The sequence below is a fragment of the Mirounga angustirostris genome, unplaced genomic scaffold (assembly GCF_029215605.1).
Source record: "Mirounga angustirostris isolate CCGP_5_RB_7025 unplaced genomic scaffold, mMirAng1.0.hap1 SCAF_15, whole genome shotgun sequence".
Classification (NCBI taxonomy): Eukaryota; Metazoa; Chordata; class Mammalia; order Carnivora; family Phocidae; genus Mirounga; species Mirounga angustirostris.
The window spans coordinates 45691882-45715211 of record NW_026991723.1 but is presented as its reverse complement, the minus strand read 5'-3'; the positions used below and the strand labels follow the sequence as shown (position 1 = coordinate 45715211).

The 23330-nt window shown below is 42.0% G+C and overlaps 1 protein-coding gene across 2 annotated transcripts in view; it reads left to right on the top strand.

Annotated features, from left to right (window-relative positions):
• MLLT3 (MLLT3 super elongation complex subunit) overlaps positions 1-13755 on the top strand; it is a 282898-nt gene extending 269143 nt beyond the window's left edge. For both annotated transcript variants that reach the window (XM_045882476.3, XM_045882477.3), the window contains exons 9-11: positions 5645-5716; positions 6834-6905; positions 13492-13755. In XM_045882476.3, the coding sequence (XP_045738432.1) occupies positions 5645-5716; positions 6834-6905; positions 13492-13623 (276 nt within the window). In that variant the 3' untranslated portion in view covers positions 13624-13755. The remainder of the gene's footprint in view (positions 1-5644; positions 5717-6833; positions 6906-13491) is intronic.
• The last annotated feature ends 9575 nt before the right edge of the window (positions 13756-23330 follow it).

The window sequence follows — 23330 nt, the reverse complement described above, 5'->3', positions numbered from 1 at the left end:
TTTCTCTCACTATCAAATAAATGGGAATCTACAACCTTCGGAATAAACACATGGCTGGGGTGAAAGAACTTTTGTTGTCATGGGAAAAGTGTGTTCCATCGGATGGGTTAATTATATCGACGCAGGAAGGGACGGTGACAGAAAGTGTTGCTCATTTTCTCCTGATCCCTGTGGGGTTTTTTTTCCCCCCTTCAGCAGTAAATAGGCTAATTTAATGAATTAGAAAGAATATAACCTTTGGAGCTAGGATAAAGCCTGGTTCTTTGTTTTACTAATTTACAGTAATGTACTGGTGGGAAATTAACTTTGAACTTTTGATTCTCAGTTTCCTCATCCATAAACGGGGATATTAATACCTGCCTTGCTGACTCTTGGAACAATGATGAATACTGTATTTGTAAAGAGCAAGAGGCCATGCTCATGCCTACTGGGCACTCAGTTGATGAGAGTAGATGTTTATTATTATTATAGGTGCTCTGCCCCTGTGTGCTCATCCAGGAAAAGAGGGTCATCATTTGAAATTGTAAGGAATAGTTAATAAAATGCAGAATAAATAATGGTCATTATCATTGTTATGAATCAAGCAAAAAGGAAGCCTTATTAATAGTCAATTCAGAATAAAGTTATTTGGATAAGGTCTAGGCAAAACTTTGAAAGCTATGATGAAGAGCTTTTGTTAAACGATTAAGAATGGGATATTTTAGGGCGCCTGGGTGGCTCAGTTGGTTAAGCGACTGCCTTCGGCTCAGGTCATGATCCCAGGGTCCTGGGATCGAGTCCCACATCGGGCTCCCGGCTTGGCGGGAAGCCTGCTTCTCCCTCTCCCACTCCCCCTGCTTGTGTTCCTGCTCTCGCTGTCTCTGTCTCTGTCAAATAAATAAAATCTTTAAAAAAAAAAAAAAAAAGAATGGGATATTTTAAATACTAAAATAAACTAATTTCAAATATCATGAATATTGTAAAAGCCTCATAGTGCATTGAGTTGATACACTCATTTATGTAAGCTGTTCTTATCTCTTTGTTTAGGCAGATTCCCTGTGACCTCTAAAATAATTGCTTAATCACGTTACCCTATGAATATTATGAACTTGAGAATAAAAGAACTGAGCTTCTCTGAAATTATTCTCTTTCACAGATGTCCTACAATTTTAAACAGCCTTGTCCTTGAATTTGTGATCTTTGCTTTACTGGGAAATGTGATTTTTATAGCTGAAGATTTTCTTTTTAAATTTTGCATAAAGCATAAGATCTCTTAAAATTTAAAATACCTCATTTATAAAGTTTATCTGCAACTTAAAGCCTTCATTATGGAGTAGGAATAATATCAGTGTTCTCTGCCTCACCGTGTTCATACAGTTTCTTTGTGGATTACATGTAAATGCAAGCCCAGCCTCATCATCTGTTACAGACTGGCTGGCTGTTCAAGGAGTTAGTACATTCTTACTCCTTACCCTACCTCCCGGCATCCCTGCATTCCCCAGCTCCAGTGCCAGTCATACCCTTGGCTCTCTCCTCTCACATGGCTGCCTACCACCACATATCAAGCACTTCTGGGGCAGGTGAAGAATAAGGGCATAACCATCACTGCCAATCAGTTGGGAAGAGCCCTGGGCTGGCTAACTAGATAACTTGAGTTTCTTTTGTAAATCTGTGCTTCCGTATAAGCTGGCAAAGTTTAGAATTTGGACTTTGAATATATTTGCATATTTAATTTAAGCCTCTGGAACCCTGATTTCCGCTTCAGGTAGGGAGTGTGTTAGAACCAGGGTCCCTTACGGGCAGTAGCAGGGCACTGTCAGGAGTTAGGGGTGTTAGGTAAGCCCCTCCTTAAGCCCCTTCAGCTTCATTCCCAGTCGGGGTTAAGACTGTGCTTGATAAATAAATGCAGCTCCACAAAGCCCCCATCTTGCCTTTCAAACCACCCTCGACACTTCCTGGATAGGCAGGCTTGAGCTGACTTGGCTCAAGTCTTGGCTTCAGGGAAAGGTTTGGATTCTTTGTCAGTTTTTTTTTTTTTTTTTTTAATACCTGTCTAGCAAAACGAGACTAAAAAAAAATGAATGGTATCATCTATCTGGTGAGGGTAAAAATTACTTTATCCAATTAGATAGCATACCACTGGTTTCTTGGCATATGTTTATTCGACAAATGTAGCTTCACACATGTGAATCATCAATCTGTCAGGAATACTCAGTTATATGTCACTTACTCCATGCACCTATAAGCATAATAAGAAAGTCCATATGCTTTCACTTTTAGCTAGTCTAGGGTAGGAAATAGGTGTAGTACCGCAAGAGCACTTACCTCCTTGTTGCTGTCTTGGAACAGAGAGCAGAGAAGGGTTTTAAAACTTTGTTTAGTATTGATTTCTTAACCCCTCAAATCACCTGCTTCGGGTCAGGTGTGTGTTGCTGTCCCTTTAAGTCTGTGTTTTAGGACTTCTTAAAAATTAGCTAGTCTTTCTTAGTTCTCCCTGCCGGTGAAGTGGAATAGTGAAAATTAATTAAAAATATAAAAGTCCCCTGAATTTCACCCTAGAATGTGTTTTCCATCTTTATTTGAATGTATGTGTGATAATTTGAAATTTCACATCAAATAAAATAGATGAAAACAGACTTCCTGTTTCACAGTTAGGCCTTCAGAGTATGAGTTTCCTGGGTTGCTCTGTCTTCAAGTTGATAATGATCTCTCAGGTTTCTGTAAATCACGAGACAACGCCGAGTTTTCCTTACCCGTTCTCAAGTCTTCCAGGGACTAGGGAAAAGAGAAAGTGCTAATTGAGTCAAACATTTTCTAACTATTGATAAAAAGTGAACAGAGAGCCACATGTCAACAAAGCAAGTAATTAACCTGAGTATTGTTAGGAGCTACTAGCGATCGTTAACATGAAAGACCTATCAGTAGAGAATCCATCTCCTGAATAATTGAGTTGTCAGTCCTCTCAAAGGGATACAGAAATATAATAATCTTTGAAGTTTGAGTCTCAAGCCATAGCCTCAGATTAAGGATCGAAGTGCAACTTAGTTCTGTTTTAGGGGACTACCATGTGTATAAATGGTGCATCTTGGCAGTCTGGGTGGCTGTCTCCAGTAAAGCTTAATAGGGAATAATAGTGAGTGCTGTGCCATTTTAATCAGAGGGCTGTGTGTGTATGTGTATTACTATTATTACTAAACTTCAAACCTCCCTTACATGAGTTTCAAATGAAATCAAAATTCCAGATCCTTTTTGGCTGAAAGTATGTATGAGAAGGGCGGGGGTGGGGGCCTTGAGGGAAGGAAGTGATCCACTGGACCCAAGTTAATATTCAGAATATCATAAATTACCTCTCAGCCTGCAAAGCATGTTGAATGAAATTAAAGAGTCCATCCAGTTAAACTGGTTTGAAATAAGCCCATGGAAGACAAGGTGCTGTACTTTTATATTCTGGAGTCGTTTCCTTAAAGATAAGAAATGATCATAAATAAAACAATTGTCTTCAGCATGGCTCAAGCTCTCTCAGAATGAGGTTTTGACAAAGCTGTTTATTTTGGAGCAGGGAGAGATCAAAGAAGGAAGATTAACTGAGCCCTCTCTGGGCAGCCACTCAGTAACTTGAGGCGGATCACTGACACCCGGAGCTTTTGTTCCTGCCACTGCAGCTTCAGAAGAAAGAAACTAGGATTTCAATGTAGTTTGGCCTTCTGTGCTGGAGCACTTACGGAATGTGTAGGGTGGGACTTAAGTGCCCCGAATGTTCTATTTTCTGCTCTGAGGAGAAGGTGGTAGAACTCTCTAAACCTAGTTAGCAGAGTTGCCTTACAAATGTAGAGCCCTTAGTCACTTTGACCCCCAGAGTGCAGTGAAGGGGGGTGCAGAGAGGGATATGATGGCATACAATTCAGTTTTCTAATGCACAAGGCAAGCACGCAGGCGCTGTTTTTCTCTCTGGCCTGGAATCTCGGCTGACGGTCTCTGCTTTGCCCAACCGCGTGTCTGAGTTGGCGAGGAGTGCCATCTACTGACCTACTTACTCCTAGGTCTCCGAGCTCGGAGTTTCCCCTTGAGGTCTCATTTCCAACAACAATAGAGAAGGAAATTCTGAATATAGTGGAGTGTTGGGTTTCCTTTACAGTGCAGCACGTTAAAAATGATTGCCTTGCCCCAGCGATTAAGTAATTTCCTTGTGTTGCCCAGAGCATTGTATTTTAAGTGACTGAGCCTGGTCAGGTTGGTCATCTGGTTATCTTAATGTTAAAAATGAAGAAATAGAGGCAATTCTCAGGAAAGATCTGTTGAAGCTCACTTCTTACCCATGCATTATTCTAAATTCAAAGGAAAATATACCCTTTTAAAGTATTTGGTCTTTTCCAGAATGTCATGGTCCTATATCCCCAACAGGTGAACTGTTGGTAGTATAACATTTTACAGCTGAATCTTGTTCATCATGTTCTTCTTGTTTATTTCATCTCATTTTTTTTGAGGTCCAAAAATTTTAAATAATAGGGCCAGGACCTGAACCTAAGTTTCCGAGCCCAATCAGAAACTTACTAAAAGTGGACTCATTTTAAGGTCATTTTGTGTTATGGAATATGGTAGACTTTTGAACAGAACTCTGTGTGTGTGTGTGTGTGTGTGTGTGTGTGTGTCAGAGCAGAGAATGAAGAGCAGTAGGAATGAACATGAGACTTCGTAAATATATCCTTTATTTGGTATTTTCCTCCTTATTATTAGCTTCTGATTATAACTCACTTGGTAATGAGGTTATCATGAAAAAGACAAATTACTTTGCTTTTTATGTTTATATACATTTGTAAACACTCATCAATAAATTCAGTGGATCTCAGCGATTTTAAACAAGACCCATTTAAAAATATTTCCCTTATAATCCTCAATTTTGAGGACCCTAATAAACCAACTGCATTTATTAAATAATAATTTGTGTCTCCTTCTAGTTCATTAAAAACCTAGCTCCCCACGGAAGCTTATAAACAGCACGCAAAACTTCCGTTCGTACCCTAAGCTGTAATCGGTTCAGATGGAAGGGCAGGCACTTGGTACTTTATCATGGGTAAACACATCATTTCTTGAGACACAGAAGATAGTCCTGCCCCTTTATTTCTTGAGTCGGAGGATCCCAAGGTGGGAGCAACCAGTGTAACTGATGGCCATCTTCATTTCCAAGGCTGCATCCAGTTAGTGGATCTGAGTAATTTTTAACTCTGAAAGTCAGGTACTAAAAAGGGCATTTGAGTGTTTGTTTTATCATCCCTAGCATGCTGAGCACTGGTAGTCATGCTGAAACAGCAGAATGAGTAAGAAAAAATTCTTGCCAGAGGGGACTATAATCCAGTATAACTCAGCTGCTGTGCATATGTGTGAGAGTGTTGTCACAAAAAAGCAGCAGCCTTGGAAGCTTCGATCAATTTCCTTATCGTCAACTTTTTTTTTTAAGTCTATTGCCCTGACTCAGCATTTCAGATAGAAGTCCTTTATTTTCCAAGAAAGAGTGAGATTAGAAGAGAAGAAAGAAAACATAGGAGAAATGCTATTTGGAAAGTGATATTATTGTATGACATTTCATGCCTAAGTGCCTTTGTTTAGGGGGCCGGTTCGCTACGAAGTGCCTGAAATCAAATTTACCAGTGTTCTCTTTGATCCCTAGATTCTTGAAGTGAAAAGTCCAATAAAGCAAAGCAAATCAGATAAGCAAATAAAGAATGGTGAATGTGACAAGGTAGGTTTCCAGGGCGTTCCTGGGAGTGCTCTAGCACTGACTAGCTTCCCTTTCCTAGTGTCTCCCTTGACCATTCCTGCTGGCTCTCCTTCCATGTCTTCATCGGAAGTGCCCCACATCCCCAAATGATGAGCACTTCTTCTCGGGTTCTCCAAGTCTCGCCTATATCTTCAGTGGGATGCGGGGCCCTTATGCTACCATTTGCCATGATGCCTGCATTGCCAAGGGGTTTTGGGGACATTGAATTGGGAGGTAAGAAAACCATGGTGGAGGATTGGGGAATCACAGCCTAAGTGAGCGGGACACCTGATCCCAGTGTAGTGTGCTTTCCAGGTGTACGTCATGCAATCGAAATCTGACTGCAAGACTCGCTGGGGGTTAGTCTCCTGTTGTGGGCAGGGTCATAAGGTGCTTTGCGGGATCAAGGCAGGCCTGACTAAAGCTTCACCTGCCTTTCCTTTGCCTTCATGGCAAACGGCACTAGGAAAACCCATGCAGTTATGCAGACAAAGATTCCGGAGTCTGAGCATATGGAAAGAGAGGTGCGCTTCTGCCCCTTCAGGGGAGCTTTTGACAAACCACATGCTAATTTGGACAGTCATCCCTGTCTTTCATAAGATGTTGGTGATGTTGTTAGGTAAGACTGGAAAAGCCTTTTTTTTTTTTAAAGAATTTGTCCTGATATAATTGGTTATGTGCATTTATACTTTCCATGTTCAAATTTAGACTTTTATTCTCCTAGTTAATTTTCTGAGATGGAAGAATTAAAAAAAAGTCTGTGCTAATACGTTTCAACTCACAATTTACCATTGAGTACCCTTTCTTCCTATAGAGGGTGTTACTGGGAGAGGGTGGGTCCGCTCCCTTGAATCTTGTTGAGAGTAAATAAGTACAAGAATTTTCCCTTCGTAAAAAAAGCCGGCTTTGTAAGGGTAACAGTTGGCCAGGAGAGACTCAGTCTGCAGGAGCCTTGGGCACTGACTCCACACAGCCTGGGGAAGGGAGCTAGAATGGGGAACCTCCAGCTGCTGCTTGTGTGTTCCTGTTTAGTTGTTGTGTTATTTTTGGATTGCTTCCTAAAGTGCTTGTTCTTTTGGGGGATACTCTTCTCTTTCAGGCCTACCTAGATGAACTGGTAGAACTTCACAGAAGGTTAATGACGCTGAGGGAGAGACACATTCTGCAGCAGGTGAGAGAAATGCATTGTAGCACAACCGTTTCCAGAAGCTGCAAGGCCTACTTCATCCTGGGATCGTGTCCTAGCCCCTGGAGGTCACGCCAGCCCTGCGCTGTCAGCAGGGGTGATGCCACCTGCAGAAGTATTTTGGGGGGTGGGAGGAGTGCTCGTTGCTGAGGCTACCTGGAAGTCTGCTCCGGAGCTCGGCGTGGATGATCTCCCTCGCCTGGTGTTGCAGGTGGGGAAAACCGGGTCACTAGAGGAGGCGATGGTGCTGGAATGCACGGATTCCTCCGAATCCGCTGGTTGACACTGGCCTGTGGGCTGAGGGAGGGGGAGAGTGGGAATGCAAAAGCCTTGGGGGCTAGGCTTCTAGTTTCATGAGAAAACAGTGATAAGAATTTCAGTCAAGTGTTATAAACATTTGTGATTCAATGGAGTAACCTTTTGCCAGAGCTCTTCGAAGGGAAAGAAATATTTTCCTCATTTCTCTTATCTTGTACAACATACATCTATTCTTATGAACTCAACTGTGAAATACTTGCGGAGTGGGGAAACTTCTATTAGTACAATTGGATGTTTTGTGAAGATAAGGGTGCTTTTTAATTTTACTATAGTTACAGTACATGTGTCTGTTGCATTAACAGTGGCTGGTGATAAATAACTTTTCTTTAACACCCAAAGAGAAGGTTGCGTTCTAAATTCCAGGGTGGGTTTGTAGATTAGTTCACTGTTTGAATTTTGTTTTATTACTACTTTCAAATGACTTGAAGTAGTACTTAATCTACCCCAGCTGTGTGTGGGTTATTTTTTTGTTTAATGGCTGATGGTCACTTTTATATTCTGTGTACATTTTTTGCTGAAATCTATAAATATGCGCTCTCAAACCTGCCAAGTTGCCTGATTTGTCTGATAAGGTTTTTTTTTTTTTTTTTAAACCCTTCTAGAGTTTCAGAGTTAAACGAAACTGTTACAGATCTAGGATTCTTAATTGGGACGAGTTGCATTTCTTGCATTTCCCTTTAAGCGAGTATGGGTAAGGGAGCCGGATTGGAGTGGTTTACCCTAAGAATTACCCTAGTCCTCTGCTAGTATCTTTCTTCAACGTTCTTTAGAAATGAAAATTGTTCAGCTTGCCATTTACCAATTACGTGGGGTTAATTGACTGAATGGTGATGGTAAATCTATTAGCTGATATTCCCATCCCTTTCTATCCCTTTTTAAACACCAGCTCTGAACCACTGTGGAGCAGTTGTCCAATAAAGCTATTAATGCACAAGCCGGGTCCAAGTAGCGAGTCTTGCAGGAGAGTGAAACAGATATTTGGGCAGGGTTGGGACACCTTCACAAAGAAAGCCCAGCCAGTGAGTGGAGGAAGGAGGCCTTTGGCAGGGTCTTACCTTGGGTGTCATTGGCATTCTCGATTTCACATTGTCCCTTAATTTGACCTTTGAAAGAATCGTGAGGGAAGGTGGCTTACTCGAGAATTCTAGCGAAGTGGATTACTTTAGTGTCCTAGAGGGAGAGAGTGATGGCTATGAATTTTTAGCCTGGCATCAAGGCGCTCCAGGACACACAGCGTTTCAGCCTAATTGCATTCCCAGGCCGGTTGAAAGCTCTCAGTCTTTGGCCTTTTGCCTTGTAATGCAGCTGAGGCTTGTGATTATGATACCATGATGCATGTACTGTCACGGTTTACTGCTTAATTAATTCCTATTGTAAAACATAGCACTATTGAGGACTAATGTTATTCTCCACCTCGAGAGCTGCTCATCTCGCGGAATGCATTCCGCAAAGTCGACGTACTCTCCGCCATGCGGACCTGAGCACCTGCGACAATATTTCTGGTGAGGCCAGGATCACATCCGAAGTCTTCTAGTATTAAACACGTCCTATCAAAAACTCTGGTCTGACCATTTTATTTGGCTCACAAAAAGTGGTTAATGTCTTTGTTTTACTCTGGGGACACCCAGCATCTAGCTTAATGAGCAGAAAGCCCTGGATCAAGAGAGCCTGTGTTCTTCGCCACTTTCCCTTAAGGTAAAAATACAGTACAGGGGATACAGTCAAACCCAGAGATCTGAGTACTGAGGATGGACTAATAATTGGATTTTTCTTCAAACTGCATTCCACCTTTATTTGGAAAGGGAGATTGAGCACTTCTCACCTTCCCCAGCAATTGAGCTCTGAGTCTGGGTTTGGCATTTTAGGATGAAGTAAAAGCTCTAAGGAGAACAAGGGCTTCCTTAGAAGACAGGTTAACAGTTTAGATAACAGCTACTATACTTTTAAAATTGTCTTCAGGAAGATGGGAAATGAGTGGTATGTTAGAGTATTCCTTCTCACATCATGGAGAACCCTCCCTGAGAAGTGTTCTGCTGAAGATTATCTCCATCTTGGGAAATTGCCTTCATGTTACCGAACCCCTTACAGCCAGGATCCTGATGGCCTGCCTCCTCCCCCAGGGGAGGGCCCATGTGGTCCCTCCGTAAACAGCACTTCCCTGTCCGTAGCCCCCGCGATTCTACAGGAAGACCTAACATCTCCCAGACCTGAATCCACTGCAGGCAGCAGTGGTTAAAGCAAAGCCTGTTCATTACTTCTCTTCACTGAAAGAGCTGCTTTTGGGCAGAAAGAACTCTGATTTTTAAAGAAATATAATTAGACTAGAAATAATGCATCCACCTCTTTATAATTAAAAACCAGGGTTGGGGAAAGAGCCATAGATTTAACAAGTGGACCTTACTTTGTTTTTAAACAAACAAAAAAGGCAGCCTGCCATGGTACCCCCTAAAAGGCTTACGTGACAGGAAATAACCCATCACAAATGTTTTCTCCCCATAACCGTGATGGGAAGAATGAGTTGTGCAGTTGAGATACTCTTCCTTTTCCACTAAGTATCTACACCATGTATCCTTGCCTTTTCTTATCTACAGCACTCTGTCTTTTATTATCCTTATTTGGGGGAGGTATTCCTTATTGCAGGATGACGGGGGCTGACAACAGCAAGGTAGAGCCCCGCCACATGGGCAGAGCAAGGCGGTTCCTATAGCGAGGCAGAGGGGCATCCTTCGGGGACCAGTGGGGTGTTTCTAGGCTTTGGGGCTTGTGTCATTGGAATAAGGCATGTTAATGCCGTGCTTCTGATGTTCTCACTATCAGGGTTCCTGGAAAGGAACCCACGTTTATTTTTCTTTATGAAGTCTTTACTTAATTGAGGACGTGGGTACATGCTCTAGTAATTCGAGTCATTAATGCCGTTCCCTTTGGCAAATGGTCCCGAACGCCCCGACTGCTGCCACTGCTATTAATACTACTTTAAGGCTGTCTCTGCGTCTACCTTGATGTATTCTTACAAGCGCCCATAAAAATATGGGGCTCATTTAGTGAGATTGATCGGATCCCCTTCATTTCTTTGTGTGTTTGCAGGAGTTGGGGGGGACGCGGGGCCGCATGTGGGGGAGGGAGGCGGCCTGTCATCCGAGCACTGGAAACCTACCGGACAGTCCGGTGCACCTGAGACACCCCCGTTTCCTAGTGGGCAAGTGGGGTTATTTGCTTTAGAATCAAGTGTCTTTTTCTACAAGGTATTTTTACTGCTCTGGTTTCTACGTATTGTTAAGTAATTAGTCAGCAGCTATATTGAGTCACAGAAAGCTATCTTCTTAAAGGAGTGAGTTACCATTTCAAAGGGAGAATCTAGGACTATCCTTTACCCCCACATTGTGATGTAACTACTCTCCTTCCTCTCCTGTCCTCCCTGCTCTCTTCCCTTACCCCTGCAACTTTCATTATAATTGTTTGTTTTTTTTTTTTTAAATTCAAGTAGGCCTTTTCTGAGTTTTAGCTTCTGGCATTTTCCCTGCTTCATTTGTTTTAGTGCTAATGAAATGGCTAACAGTCAATGAGGGGAGGTGGAAAAAGCGCTGGGTCTGAATAGTCCATGTGCTGTACAGTTACCTCCCAGATCATTAAGGATACATTTATATTTATACGGTAATCATAATCATGTTGCCCTGATCTGTGTAGCAATTTAGTTTATAAAGAAGCTTTATTTATCCTATTATCTTATTTGATCCTTTGCACAACCCTGTGTACTAGAACAGGAGTCATCGTCCCCATTTTGTAGGTGAAGAAGAAATGGAGGCTCAGGTTATCATGTTCTGTGCAGTGTCCTTCAGATAGTGAGCTGAGTCAGAACTGATACACGAAATCCAGGAGTCTGTTCCGGTTGCTTGGGCGCTCCCCTCCTGGCCAGCTCGTTGGGGAGAGAGGTCACACTCTGGGAGAATTGTTATTGGCCTTCATTGTGTACGTTGAAAGCCTATCTCTTTCTGTCCTGAAGATTACACATATTCCCTAGTCCTATCGTATTTTTTTATAGTATCACAAAAAAGATAATTTACTCTGGAAACTACTGTTAGTATGTCTTTAGCATCAGTTGAATTAAGTATTTGATTGCCTTGAAAAGTTTGTGTGTGGGTTACTTACCAAAGCTCGGTAACTAGTAACTGATAAACAAGTGTCCATTTTAGATCTTTTAGCGTTAATAAGCTCTTGCTTGATAAGTTCTTATCTTATGTGAATATAGTACTTTAACCATAATGGGGAACACCCTTTCTGGTAGTCTCTTGATGCATGAGCTAGAGCTAGAAGCCTGGGTCCAGTGGTTTAAAGTAAGTAAGAGGTTACTGAGGACATAGACTCAATGCTGTCCTGATCTTCCATCTTTCCCCTCTTGCACTCATCCTCTTGAGGGGAAGATAGGTTTCCATCTTTATTCCAGACAGGAAGGGGGGGACAGAGACCAGAAAACACATACTCATGGTCTACAACCTTTTCAGAAATGGTCCTGAAATCCCAGTGACTTCTGACAAATAAGTAGGAAGTAGCAGTATCTGCCAAATGCTGCAAGTGGGTCTGGGGAGGCAAGTGTTTTAGCTGGGCTTGTGGCTACTTCCAGAAAAATCAGGCTTCTGTTCATTAAAAAAAAAAGGGGGGGGGGGAGGATAAAAGGATAATAGGTAGGCAGTTTGCTGTATCAGTCATGATGATTTCACAGTGAGAGTAATTTGTTTTATGATGATCCCATAGTTCTATTTGTAAAAAAGAGTTCCAGACATTGAATAAGGCAATAGCTGCTCAGTCTGGAGCTGGGCAATTAATTGGGTTGGGGTTCAGTATATCTTTTATGCTTCTGTGGAAGTCAAATATGTCAGGAATGGGGAGCACATTTCCTGTTGAGAGCCATTTACACATAGGGAATAGTTCACAAATTTACCATTTTTTAAAGAAAACTAATTCTAAGAAGAGAGGGTCAGAAGTTTCCTCTCTGCTGTTTGCCACCTGAAATTAGGTAATCTGAAACTCTGTTGAATAAATAATAGGCTAAATAATTAAAATTGTTCTCTGTTTTAAGGTGAACTAAAGAGAATGAGAAGCAAGTGATAGGAGGGGAGTAACAGACAACTAAAAATAAATAAAAGAGTTTGCCCATTTTCTCTGTGCAAATATTTTCTTTCATCCTGATGTTTTTTTCTCTCCCCTACAAAGCTTGCTAAAATTACCCCCCTCCATCCCAGTTTACCCACAACATACATCCCTCAAGTCCATGCCACCTCGGCACAGCGTCCATTTCTGATAAAATTGAGTAAGATAAAAATGGAAAGACACTAACATGATAAAAGATTCTCTCAAACCAATGACCAGCCTCGTTCTTAACACTGGAAACTTAGAAGTCTCCTCTTGAAAGCCAAGGCAAGACAAAGCAGTACCTCTGCCACCACGAAAGTGGGAGCCCATACGGGAAGAAATGAGGTAGGACTAGGCCACACGAGGAGACAAAGGTTTTTTCTTTTTATAGATACTCATACCCCCAAATATCCAAGGGACTAAACGGGACACGACTGTAAGTAATAAATACAGGTTTTTAATCATTTGGTGCGGTATAACAAAGTGTACAGCTAGCTGAATTTTCACAAAGCGAATGCATCTTTTGTAACCAGCACCCAAATCAAGCAACAAAACAGGTCCAACCCCCTTCCTCTAGTTACTACCCATGGTCGTCAGGGGCTGGGATAGTAGATGGTTTCTCTTTTTCCCTTTGTGGGTTTTGTGCTTTCTAAGTTTTCAATAACATAATCAGAAAATGATTATTATATATGTGTGTGTGGTGTGTACTTTATAAGGAATTTTGTTATTCCTAGGATGGAATTTCCTTACATCTAGTAAGTCAAGTCACTATCCATTGAGTAACTATTTTTTTAAAAGGGTCTTGAAATTGTATCTCCCCCTAACCACCCTTACAGTAAAATAGTCTGTTGATGACTTGAAAGGAGGAATCAGTTTAAAGGCTATGAAAGAGGAGAACAGGTAATCAGCTCTGATAGAGGATTTCAAGGGGTTAATCGTCCTTTGGCTTTTACCAAATTGGCTAAGGGATAAAGTTCCATGCCAACAGGGCATAGGACCCTCTTGTTATAAAGGAGAATATTAATCTCTTGGTTCCATATTTGATACCATCCTCCCCTCTCTCTCTCCCTTTGCCTTGTGATGTCCACTGCTTATTGCCCAATCTTTGTGTTCTTTACTTCCCTAGATCGTGAACCTTATAGAAGAAACTGGACACTTTCATATCACAAACACGACATTTGATTTTGACCTTTGCTCGCTGGACAAAACCACAGTCCGTAAACTACAGAGTTACCTGGAAACATCTGGAACATCCTGAGGATACAACAACTGGATGCATCAAAAACTATTTTTTTTTTTTTTGGTTGTGATTTTTTTGTTTGTTTGTTTATATGAAAACACTCAGAATGATGCAACCAAAAGGGAAAAAATAAAAATCAAACAACCTTCAGCTTTATTTTTCTTTAAAGCCAGTCATCATCTCTTGATAAAGGAGAGGTTAAGCAAACCAGCCTCAGCGGACCACTCTTCTCTCCAAGGAAATCCCCGGGAAGAGTTAGCCTGGATAGCCTTGAAAACAAATCAAACACAACACAAGAAAACTTAAAGAATGTGTATGGTATCATGTATCTCTCTGTCTGTGGTGGTTCATTCCACAGGACGAATGCATATTCAACACACTGCCTTATTACATAACTGATCTATTTATTATCGCATACAGATATTCTAAAGTCGTTGAGGGAATGACACCACAAGACATTATAAGTACTTGGTCCCGCGGATGCTCTTTCAATGCAGCGCCCTTGCCATCCCAAGCCCAGTGACCTTACTCGTATACCGTGCCACTCTCCACCAACTTTTCCAAGTCCTTTTACTCGTTGCAGTCTGTATTTGCCACCTTTTGTTTTTCCAGTTCCAGGACACAGGTAATCAACTGGGGGGACCAAATTGCCACCCTGATTTTCTTCTTTGTGGTCTTTCTCCTGAAAGTTGGGGCCCAGCCCTTGGCTGTATCCATATAATGATCTTGGACCATGGTAGAAAATGCACCAAATAGGATCATATGAATTGTTGTCTAGCCTTAGTCAATAAACCTGTAGGACTTTTAAACAAGTGTACCTGTAAACGTCCTGCATCCAGCACTGTTGAGCTATCATCAACATCCTTGTGTCTGTTTTACTGTTCTAATATTAGATAAAGACAGAAGTAAAGGCATTCCACAGGATCATCGTTTAAAGAAGAAAAAAAAAAGAATTCTGGTTCTGTTTTCTAAAGAAATGTTGTAGAAATTCTTAATTTGGATCTATTTATTAGTAAGAGTTTCAGCTTTCTTCGGATGCCAGTGTGTTATCCATCTTTACCATAAAACCTGGAATAAGAGATTTTTGTTCACATATGATCCTCTTAGACTCTTTTATATTTGGAAAATTAAAATCTTTCTTTGGGGGAAAATTCTTGGTTATTCTGCCATAACAGATCATGTATTAACTTGTAGATTCAGTGGTTCGATCCTGTTTAGTCACTTGCTTATGTTTCCAGAAGGATTTCTTGTATTGGTGAAAATAAAGATGGTTGGGGGGGGGCTATTTTTGTTCTTGATGTACCCTGTTTTAAAACTAGAAGTCTGTCCTGTGGCATGCAAAAGAAAGCGAATTATTTTTAAAAGAAAAAAAAAAAAAACTCAAAGTCCTTTTGGTGTCATTATTCCATCCTCTCCATAAATGGAGATATGCCAAGTGAGAACAGCTCATCTTCCAAGTTTTTGCTAGGAACTCAACTGAAAAGAAGGAAGATGAAGAAATACTTCTGGATCCAAAGGTTCATTCACTGGATCAGCCTTAAGAAAGCCTCTATGTGTGCGAATAGACCAGTCTCTAGGCTCTCCCTTGTTTATTCCCGTGCCAGATGCTGTCTTTTCATACAGAGATTAACTAGTGTCTGTACAGAAAATGGTCTTTCCAGACCCATTCTTTTGGGCAGTAACGTAAATGCAGATTGATAATGAAGTTATTTCTGCATTTTAAAAAGGGGATTTTTTTTTACATTGTTTTTTTCTATCCAAAGACACTATTTTTTCCTTTAAAAAATTATAATACAGCCATGCTCCTTGTAAATTACTTCTGAAGCGTCCTCCCCAAGGACAAGTGTACTTTTTTTGGTAATGTTATGATTCTTGATGGTTGGCATGAACAGTCCTTGAAGCATTTGTTGTGTGTCCTCTGCTCAATGTTTAACTCCAGAGAAACTTTTGGAGTCATTGTGGACATTAGGTGACTGATGTGTGTGGTTTTAGGTGTGGTTTTAGTTGTGTTTCGTTTTTTTAACTTTGCGGATGAAAGGGGAGGGTATGCTTACATGAATTGTTTGCAAAATTTAGAAATCTTTAAACATTTCTAACTGCTAATCCACATATTCTCATTAAGCCAGAAATGGATGTGGTTTAACTAAAATATCTGTGTAGTGTAACTAGAAATGTATATATGTAGTTGAGGCCATTTTTATTTTTGTAACTAAGTTGTGCGGTAATTATCTGACAGTGTGAAGATTTTTCTCATTCCTCTGACCACTTACCAGGAAACTAGGTAACATAAGCAACCAAACAAAAAAGGACAATGAGAAGGGAAGCTATTACAGTGATAAACTTTAGACCTAAAATTTAGGCAATAAAGCGGATGTCTTCAGAATATCGTCAGAATGGAAGTTTGTATATTAATAACAAAATTCAAGAAAACTTACCCATCCACTAATCCTCATCGAGACAGCAAAATGAGTTTTCCATCAAATTTCAATAGAGTGAGGGTCACATTGTTGATTTTTTGCAAGTTGTATTCTTACTCTTACCGAATCTTTAAATGCGGAAATAATAAATCCCCTTTCAGTTAATTTCAAATAGTTATACTTCTCTTCAGGTAACCCCCTCAGTTCTGCCATGTTTATAAACACCATTGAAACCTATTAAAAAGTATATTTGGCACATGTGTTTCCTGATGGTGGCTTTGGTTTTTTTAAGCACAAAGGGAAAATGGCAGGGTTTAATTTCTTAGATAGGTTTCAAATAAAATCAACTGGGTGAATGTGAATATGATTTGAGCCAGCCAGAGTCTGAGAAATTTTCTTTACATTTTCCTCCAGTACTTTGAGGGGGGAAAGATATATGTACAGAACATTTTCCCCCCTTATAAATGGGCTTGCTTCTGGTTTTGCAGCAGGATTATGTATGAGAGGGGATGCTTCCCCTAGCATAGAGCAATTATGTCAGAAACAAAAATGTCCACCTTTCCCTCTACCTTTATGCAGACAAAGAGGTGTGTCTATATGCTTGTGTATTGTGTCAAAAAGTAGGGAGAAGTGTAAAAACTTAAGATCGGGGATAAAAACTCTAAGAGAAAAAATTCCTAAGAGCGTTCTGAACATTTTTAAATTGCTAAGCCAGTCTCTCTGATCGGAATAATTACTCACCTTTTTGTGGAAAGAGCCAATGAAATTGGTTTTCTTCCACTAACATGTTTCTCCCACCGAAAAAATGTTTCTGCTCATACCTTTTACAAACCCAGCTAACCTTTTAGAAAGACAGTTCACAGTTCGGGCCTGCATGACGTCCCACGTACCGTGCGTTTCAAACCCCACACATTAACAATAGTTAACATTGGTTTACGAGAGACTTTGCCCTTAAATGTTTTCACTGTACCCAGGTAACGGAGTTGGATGTCCGGTGCTGGAAATGGTCAGCGTTCGTCTTTGGTGGCTTGTGTTCATTTCTCGCACTTTGAAAGCGATCTGTATGCGCACTGCGTCCCGCCTTTCTCGTTTTGTGTTCTAACGCTGTGTACAGCCCACACGCACATGCTCATGTCCTAAAATGTTGCTTCAGACTGTGGCTCTCAAGCGGGGACTCTGATGTAGAGACAACTCCAGGTGCAGTGAACGTTGAGCCCCTATCCCATGGTTTAGTTTAATCTTGGGCTGGAAGTCTACATCTCTGACCCCTTTTGTTTTACATGATGCTTTTGATCACATAGTCACTGCCGTCCCTGGATATTGCGTGTAAAGATGCATTGAAGAAGTCCATTTAAGAGGAAGACAAAGCCACCGCTGTCTGTAAACTGTAAATATGGATTTGGGCACTTGTACTCCGGTATCTGCAAATAGAGTTATGATGGAAATGCTGACAGATCCTTCACGGTGGCCAGAGCTACCGTGCGGTGCAAAAATAAATGAAGGAAAAATGTATTCTTGAGACTAACAGTGCAAGGCCAACACATTTTCTAAATCTGTCAGTATCTTTTTTAATGGAGTGTGTATGTGTAGTTATGTTGAAAGATACACTGTGTATGTGTGTGTAGATGCTATTATGTGAACTACAAGGCATTCGTAAGATGTATTTCCCATCTCTAAAACCCATGTTGAAATATAAGTACAGATTGACAGAAATAGGTGTTTTACTTAAATTCATATTTAATCTACTGTGGCTCCATGTTCTTTACAATGTATAGTCTTACTAATTGTTAAGAGTCATTTGACCAGAGTTTGGTTTTCGTTTTGCATACAGGGGAAAATGAGCCCTTGGCCTTTCTCAAGAAGTGATGCTGGTCCTGGGAAAGAATGGACAGATCAGAACCATCTGAGGGCACAGTCCTGCCCCCCATTCATATCTTTGAGTCCCCGGGGTCTAGCACCATTTTCTGTGTCCTAAAACCAGTCATTTTTCAAGCTCTGCAGAGACTGGGCAAGACACGGTGGGGCCCATTCTTAGAATAAACCAGGTTCCTTGTGCGTGGCATTTTTTCTCTTTCCCCCTATTTCTCTGGAAGGTTTGGTGCCTAAATTAAACAATGTGCTATCGCTAGACAAAGTCAGTCCATCAAAGGCTCTGCATTTACTTTAGCAGCAAGAAATGCTACCTTGATTAGACAGGAAGGAGAAACTACTTCAAAGAGAATAGAATACTTTCAGTTTGGCAGATAACACAGGAATTGGATATAATGCTCTAGTTAAGAGTAAAGAGACTTCACAGCAAATTTGAGAAAGTCCCCTTATCTTCAGGCTGACAAGCCACGGTGATTATAGTGGACTGCCTTGTATGCTATCAACTAGGAGCTGATTTTAGGTGTGGAAGCGTCAGTCCCAGATGCGCTTGGCTTGTAGCTGAGCTTTCTAGTGACCATGCTCGAATTGGACTCATCTCTTCCCTTGCTTCAGCCTAGATAGATACTGATTTGTTGACTTTAAAATCATGGCCTTGCATTTTCCCCAGTGAGGAGAGAGTCAAGATAGGCAGCTTGGGCGTGCTGAAGACCACTCCGGATGCCGTCTCCAAGCACTCTCACTCACGAGGTGTGCTGAGCCACCGTCTGCCCCAGTACATTTGTTCTACCAGCTCTCTCCGAATTGTGTTCCCGCTTGGATAGGCAAGGGGTCCTGGAGAGAGCTGGTAACTCACCCAAGGCTGACGCCCAGACCCGTCCGCCTGGTAGTCCGGAAACATGGTGTCCCAAACTAATGGACTTGTTTGTTCTGATTAGTGGAGCAACTAAAGGGTATTTTATGGGTTTCCTTGCCCGGATACCACCCAAATAGAAAATCCTGAGCACATTCCAGGGCTTCCGCTTTCTCTGCCAGGTAATAGTATCCACACCTTCCTGTTTACGTGGTCCCCTTTTGTAGCAGCATTTCCAGGCTTTTCCAAAGGTTGTTAACTTGCCCTGGGCGGTCAGCTTAGCTTCTTGGTCTTCATTTCTCCCTTAATTAAAGGAGGGTAACCAATAGGGTTCCCAAGGGCGAGGGAGAGAAATATATGACACAGACTAAAAGACGTTTCAGCAATTGTAACTGGGCCCTAGAACTGTTAAGTAACAACAGAAATAGTCTACCACCTAAATGGGAAGGCCGCTGAGCCCACTTTTATCATCACTCAGGGCACTGGGCAATCTGCACAGAATAGATGGCCCCAAGGGGCGGGGGAGATAAAGGCAAAGCTGTTTGCTCATTTTCCCCTCGTAATCATGTCTTCCACCACATGCAGCCCCCACCACAGAGTTCTGAAGTTTCAAAAGGGTAGAAAAGGATAAATCCAGGCCATTAAAAGAAAATAATCAAAGCTATTGAAAAGATAAAACAAATGAGTTGCACTAAAAGGGCCGTCTGTGCAAGTAATAAGGTTGAAATAGTGATACTGATTTCCTAGCCCAACAGCATTCCTCACACATGTGGTTTGTGTATCCACGTCTGGGTGGGTGGTCTGGTGAGAAGTGCTAAATGCAGCAAGATGGCTTAGTTTTTGAGCAGTGGAGGGAAGCTTTGGGGACAGGCTCAGCCCGTGGCATCTATAGTCCCTGCAACATAAAGAGGCTTTCCTTTTGCTTTGTTCCAGGAGGGAAAGTTTTAACTTGGCTTATTCATTTAAATATGAGTCTCTATTCTGCACAGAATCAATCAAAGGGTAGGAGTTTTTTTGTGTGTGCGTGGTTTTCTTTCTTTTTTTTTTTTTTTAAAGCACCTCCTTGTCCCTCATCCCAGCCCTAGAGATGTGTGGCATAGAATGGAATAACTCTCCATTTGTTCTAATTTATTCCCTGAGTCCTAGGCAATTATAAAAACATCTCCTTTGAAAGTGATGCTGTTTTCAATAACACCTCAGTTCTAGATAGGACAGAAAAGAATATTAAAGGTACGTATTATGAATATAGTTCCCAGACAAAAGCTGACAGAAGATGGACTCCCCCAAAAGCACAGTTATGTTAATGAGAATGATAAAAGAAGTCCACTCAGTTCAAGGGTGGGGGGAGACTTGTTTAAAGAGACTTGTTTCTACTAAGAAAACATGGCACCTGTTAATGGCTTTTGACGGACATGAATCATTGCTGACTCATGTCTGAAGACAGGTTGCTTCGTGAATACTCAGAATTGGCAGAGGCTGTGATTTTTATTTTGACCGTCAATCACTTGGGTGATAGGTCATTGGTTTGCACACTACAATATTTGTTTACAGATTTATTACCTGTCTGCCCCGCTAGAATGTAAGCCCCATGAGGACAAGGACTTTTCGAGTTCACTGATGGCCCTCCAGGCCTAGAACAATTCCTAGACACACTAAGTGCTCCTGTTAGTTGAACAAAAATGTGGGAGCATTTTGTAAACATTCACCTCTTAAGACATGTCATGAAAAAAGGTTTTAAATTTGACAAAACTGCCCAGTAAATGACCCTCCACTGTATGTTCATGACATGCTACTGAATTCAGTCTCTGGGGAAGCCCTATGTTCTGACAACAACCAAACTTGTTTAACCTTATTTAATGCAGTATTGCCCAAATTGTGTATCACCCAGCAGTAGTTACACAAGATAACAGCAGTTTTCCTTTTAAGTTCCTTGATCGAAATGGTTTATATTTGAGGTTTGTAACATAGACTGGGAGCTTACAGGTTCAGAGAAGGAGCACACAGCTATTAATAGCCCCAGAAGTGGCTTTCTGGGTTAGGTGACCATTTAGCTTATTGTTGAAACTGGAACATTTTTGAGAATGAGACGGGACACTTAATAATTATCCCAGGACAACATGAGCAAACCCAGGCTGTCTTTGTTGCAAACCAGGACATGCGGTCACCCTATTTTTAAAGAACATACTTTGGAACATGCCGAACTGAAAATCCATCCTTCTGTTTCTTTATCACTTAGGTATGTGCACAATAATGATAAAGGGGGTTGGGTTGGGCTGTTTCTGGTGATAGGAGAGTCACCCAAGGTAGGGGCAGGCCCTTAGGATCCAGACTGTAAAGGGCGTTTTCAGTGTGGCTCAGGAGCCTTGGTAGTTGAAGGGGTCCCTGGGCTATACCTCACATCCCCGCCACCGCCCCCACCACTGTCCCCACGTGAGCCATCGGTTCTTTCTATAGCTTGTGCAGGGAGGACCCATTCCTTGTATTGGGTCCCTGTCCCGTCCCCTGAGCCTGCTGCCTGTTGAGGGTGTGGTGTCTTCCTGCACAGGGTAACAGACACCTAGCCTGGGGCTGCTACCTCTTCATGGTCCGCTGCGGAGTCACCCTGAGCAGCCCGTTGCCGGAGCTGCTCAGTGGGCAGGTTCTGTCACTCACTGGTGGAGCATGTTCTGGAATTCTGCTGCTCTCCACTCTGTCTCCAGGTCCTGCTACCTGATATCCTTTGATATTTTAGTGGTCCCAATCCAGGTGGGCACAATTTCTCACATAGATAAACACTCAAAAAATGTTGAATAAATGAATAAATCTCTTGCCTTACATTGATGTCATTCTCTCCTGCCTCTTTCTCCAAAATTATGTCTTAGTCTGCTACTGAAGGTAATGTATAGTGTGGTGACAAAAATCAGACACAGAAAAGCTTGACTTTGAATCCCAGATCTGCCACTCCTAGCTCTGTAAATTGACCTTTCCCGAACCTCGGTTTTCTCGTCTGTGAAACGGACTGAACAACGTACCTGTGTTTGAAGGCGTTTAGAAGACTGGATGTTTGGAGAGCGCTCGGCACACTGTGCCTGCTCTACAGTAAAGTGCTCAGTGCATGGTAGGGAAGTTAACTTCTGCTGTTGGAGTCTGATGAGAACCTTCTATTCTCTTGGTGGAGGATTCTGCCAACACGTGAGAGTGTCCTGGTGCTATTTGCCATTCGGGCTCAGGTGTCTTCATCCTAACTGGCAGCGTGTTGCAGCGTGCCCGATACCCTCACAGCCATGGCCGTTGGCCATCCTCGTGCACACCTTCTTGCAGGTCCTCAGCTACGTAACCAACTGCTACCTTTAAGGCGTTTTCAGCCCGTGGGGAGGAAATGAAGCCAGAAGTAAAACATCACAGTTTTCAGGTCTCTTTTTGGCCTCAGAGCCAGGTCACATAAGACAGAATTGAACACATTTCTACCTGGTGAGTTCAGTTGCTAATGATAATGTTGGCAAACCTGAAGTCATAGGTTCAAGCCCCTTGGGAGCCCCTTGCAAGGCTGCAAACTTACAATCCCACACAACCATGCCCTGAGTGTCCTGGGTCATATAAGGACAGGGGGACAGCATGCCCTTCCAAACATGACTTCATAACATCTTCTGAAGGTGGTCATTGTGCAGCATAAGCATCATCGTCCTCACCCAACTGCGGCTTGCCATTTTGGTGAGGGGTATTTGGATGGGAGGCCAGCTCTTGCTAATGTTGGCCGTTTCACCTGGAGTGAGCGATGGTTTGTGACCTTGGTTAGCCAGACATGCTAATCTATTACCATGTAGACCATGTAGACCTTTAGAATGATACTTTTTTTTTTTTTTAAGGCAAGCGTGTATGCCATGGAGAAGTGGCCATTGTTATCCTGTGATTTGATTTACAGCAAAGATCTCCATAACTCTTATTTCAGCAACGTGCTCTTTTAAAAGCATGCCACACTTTCAATGGGGTACTGTTGGCCATGTCACTTTGTCAGGTACCCAGTGCAGCCCAAACTATGTTGAAATGCTACTCTTAGTCCCTGTATTTTTCCCCTTAAATAACGGCATGATATATTACCTTCCTATTGCTCCTATAACAAATGAGCACAAACTGGTGACTTAGAACAACACATTTTTTTTTCTCTCTCCAGGGCTCTGCAATGGGTCTCCCGGAGCTAAAATCAGAGTGTTAGTAGGACTGCATTCCTTCTAGAGGTTCTTGGGGGGCGGGAATCAATTTCCTTGCCTTTTCTAGCTTCTAGAGGCTGCCAGCATTCCTTGGCCCATGGCCCCTTCCTCCTTCAAAGCCATCAGTGTGGCTTCCTAAACTCTCCCTCTGACCCTGACCTTCTGCCTCCTCCTTCCATCTTTGATGGGTCTTGTAATTACCTTTGAACCACCCAGATCATCCTGGATAATTTCCTCATCTCAAAATCCTTAAATAACCATGATCATAGCTGCCCCTTTGTCATTTAGGGTAATATAGTCACAGGTTTGAGGGATCAGGATGTCATTATCTTGGGGAGACTGTGACTGTGCCTGTCACAGATGGGAAGACGCCAGTATTGAAATCCCCGTCATTTTGGAAAT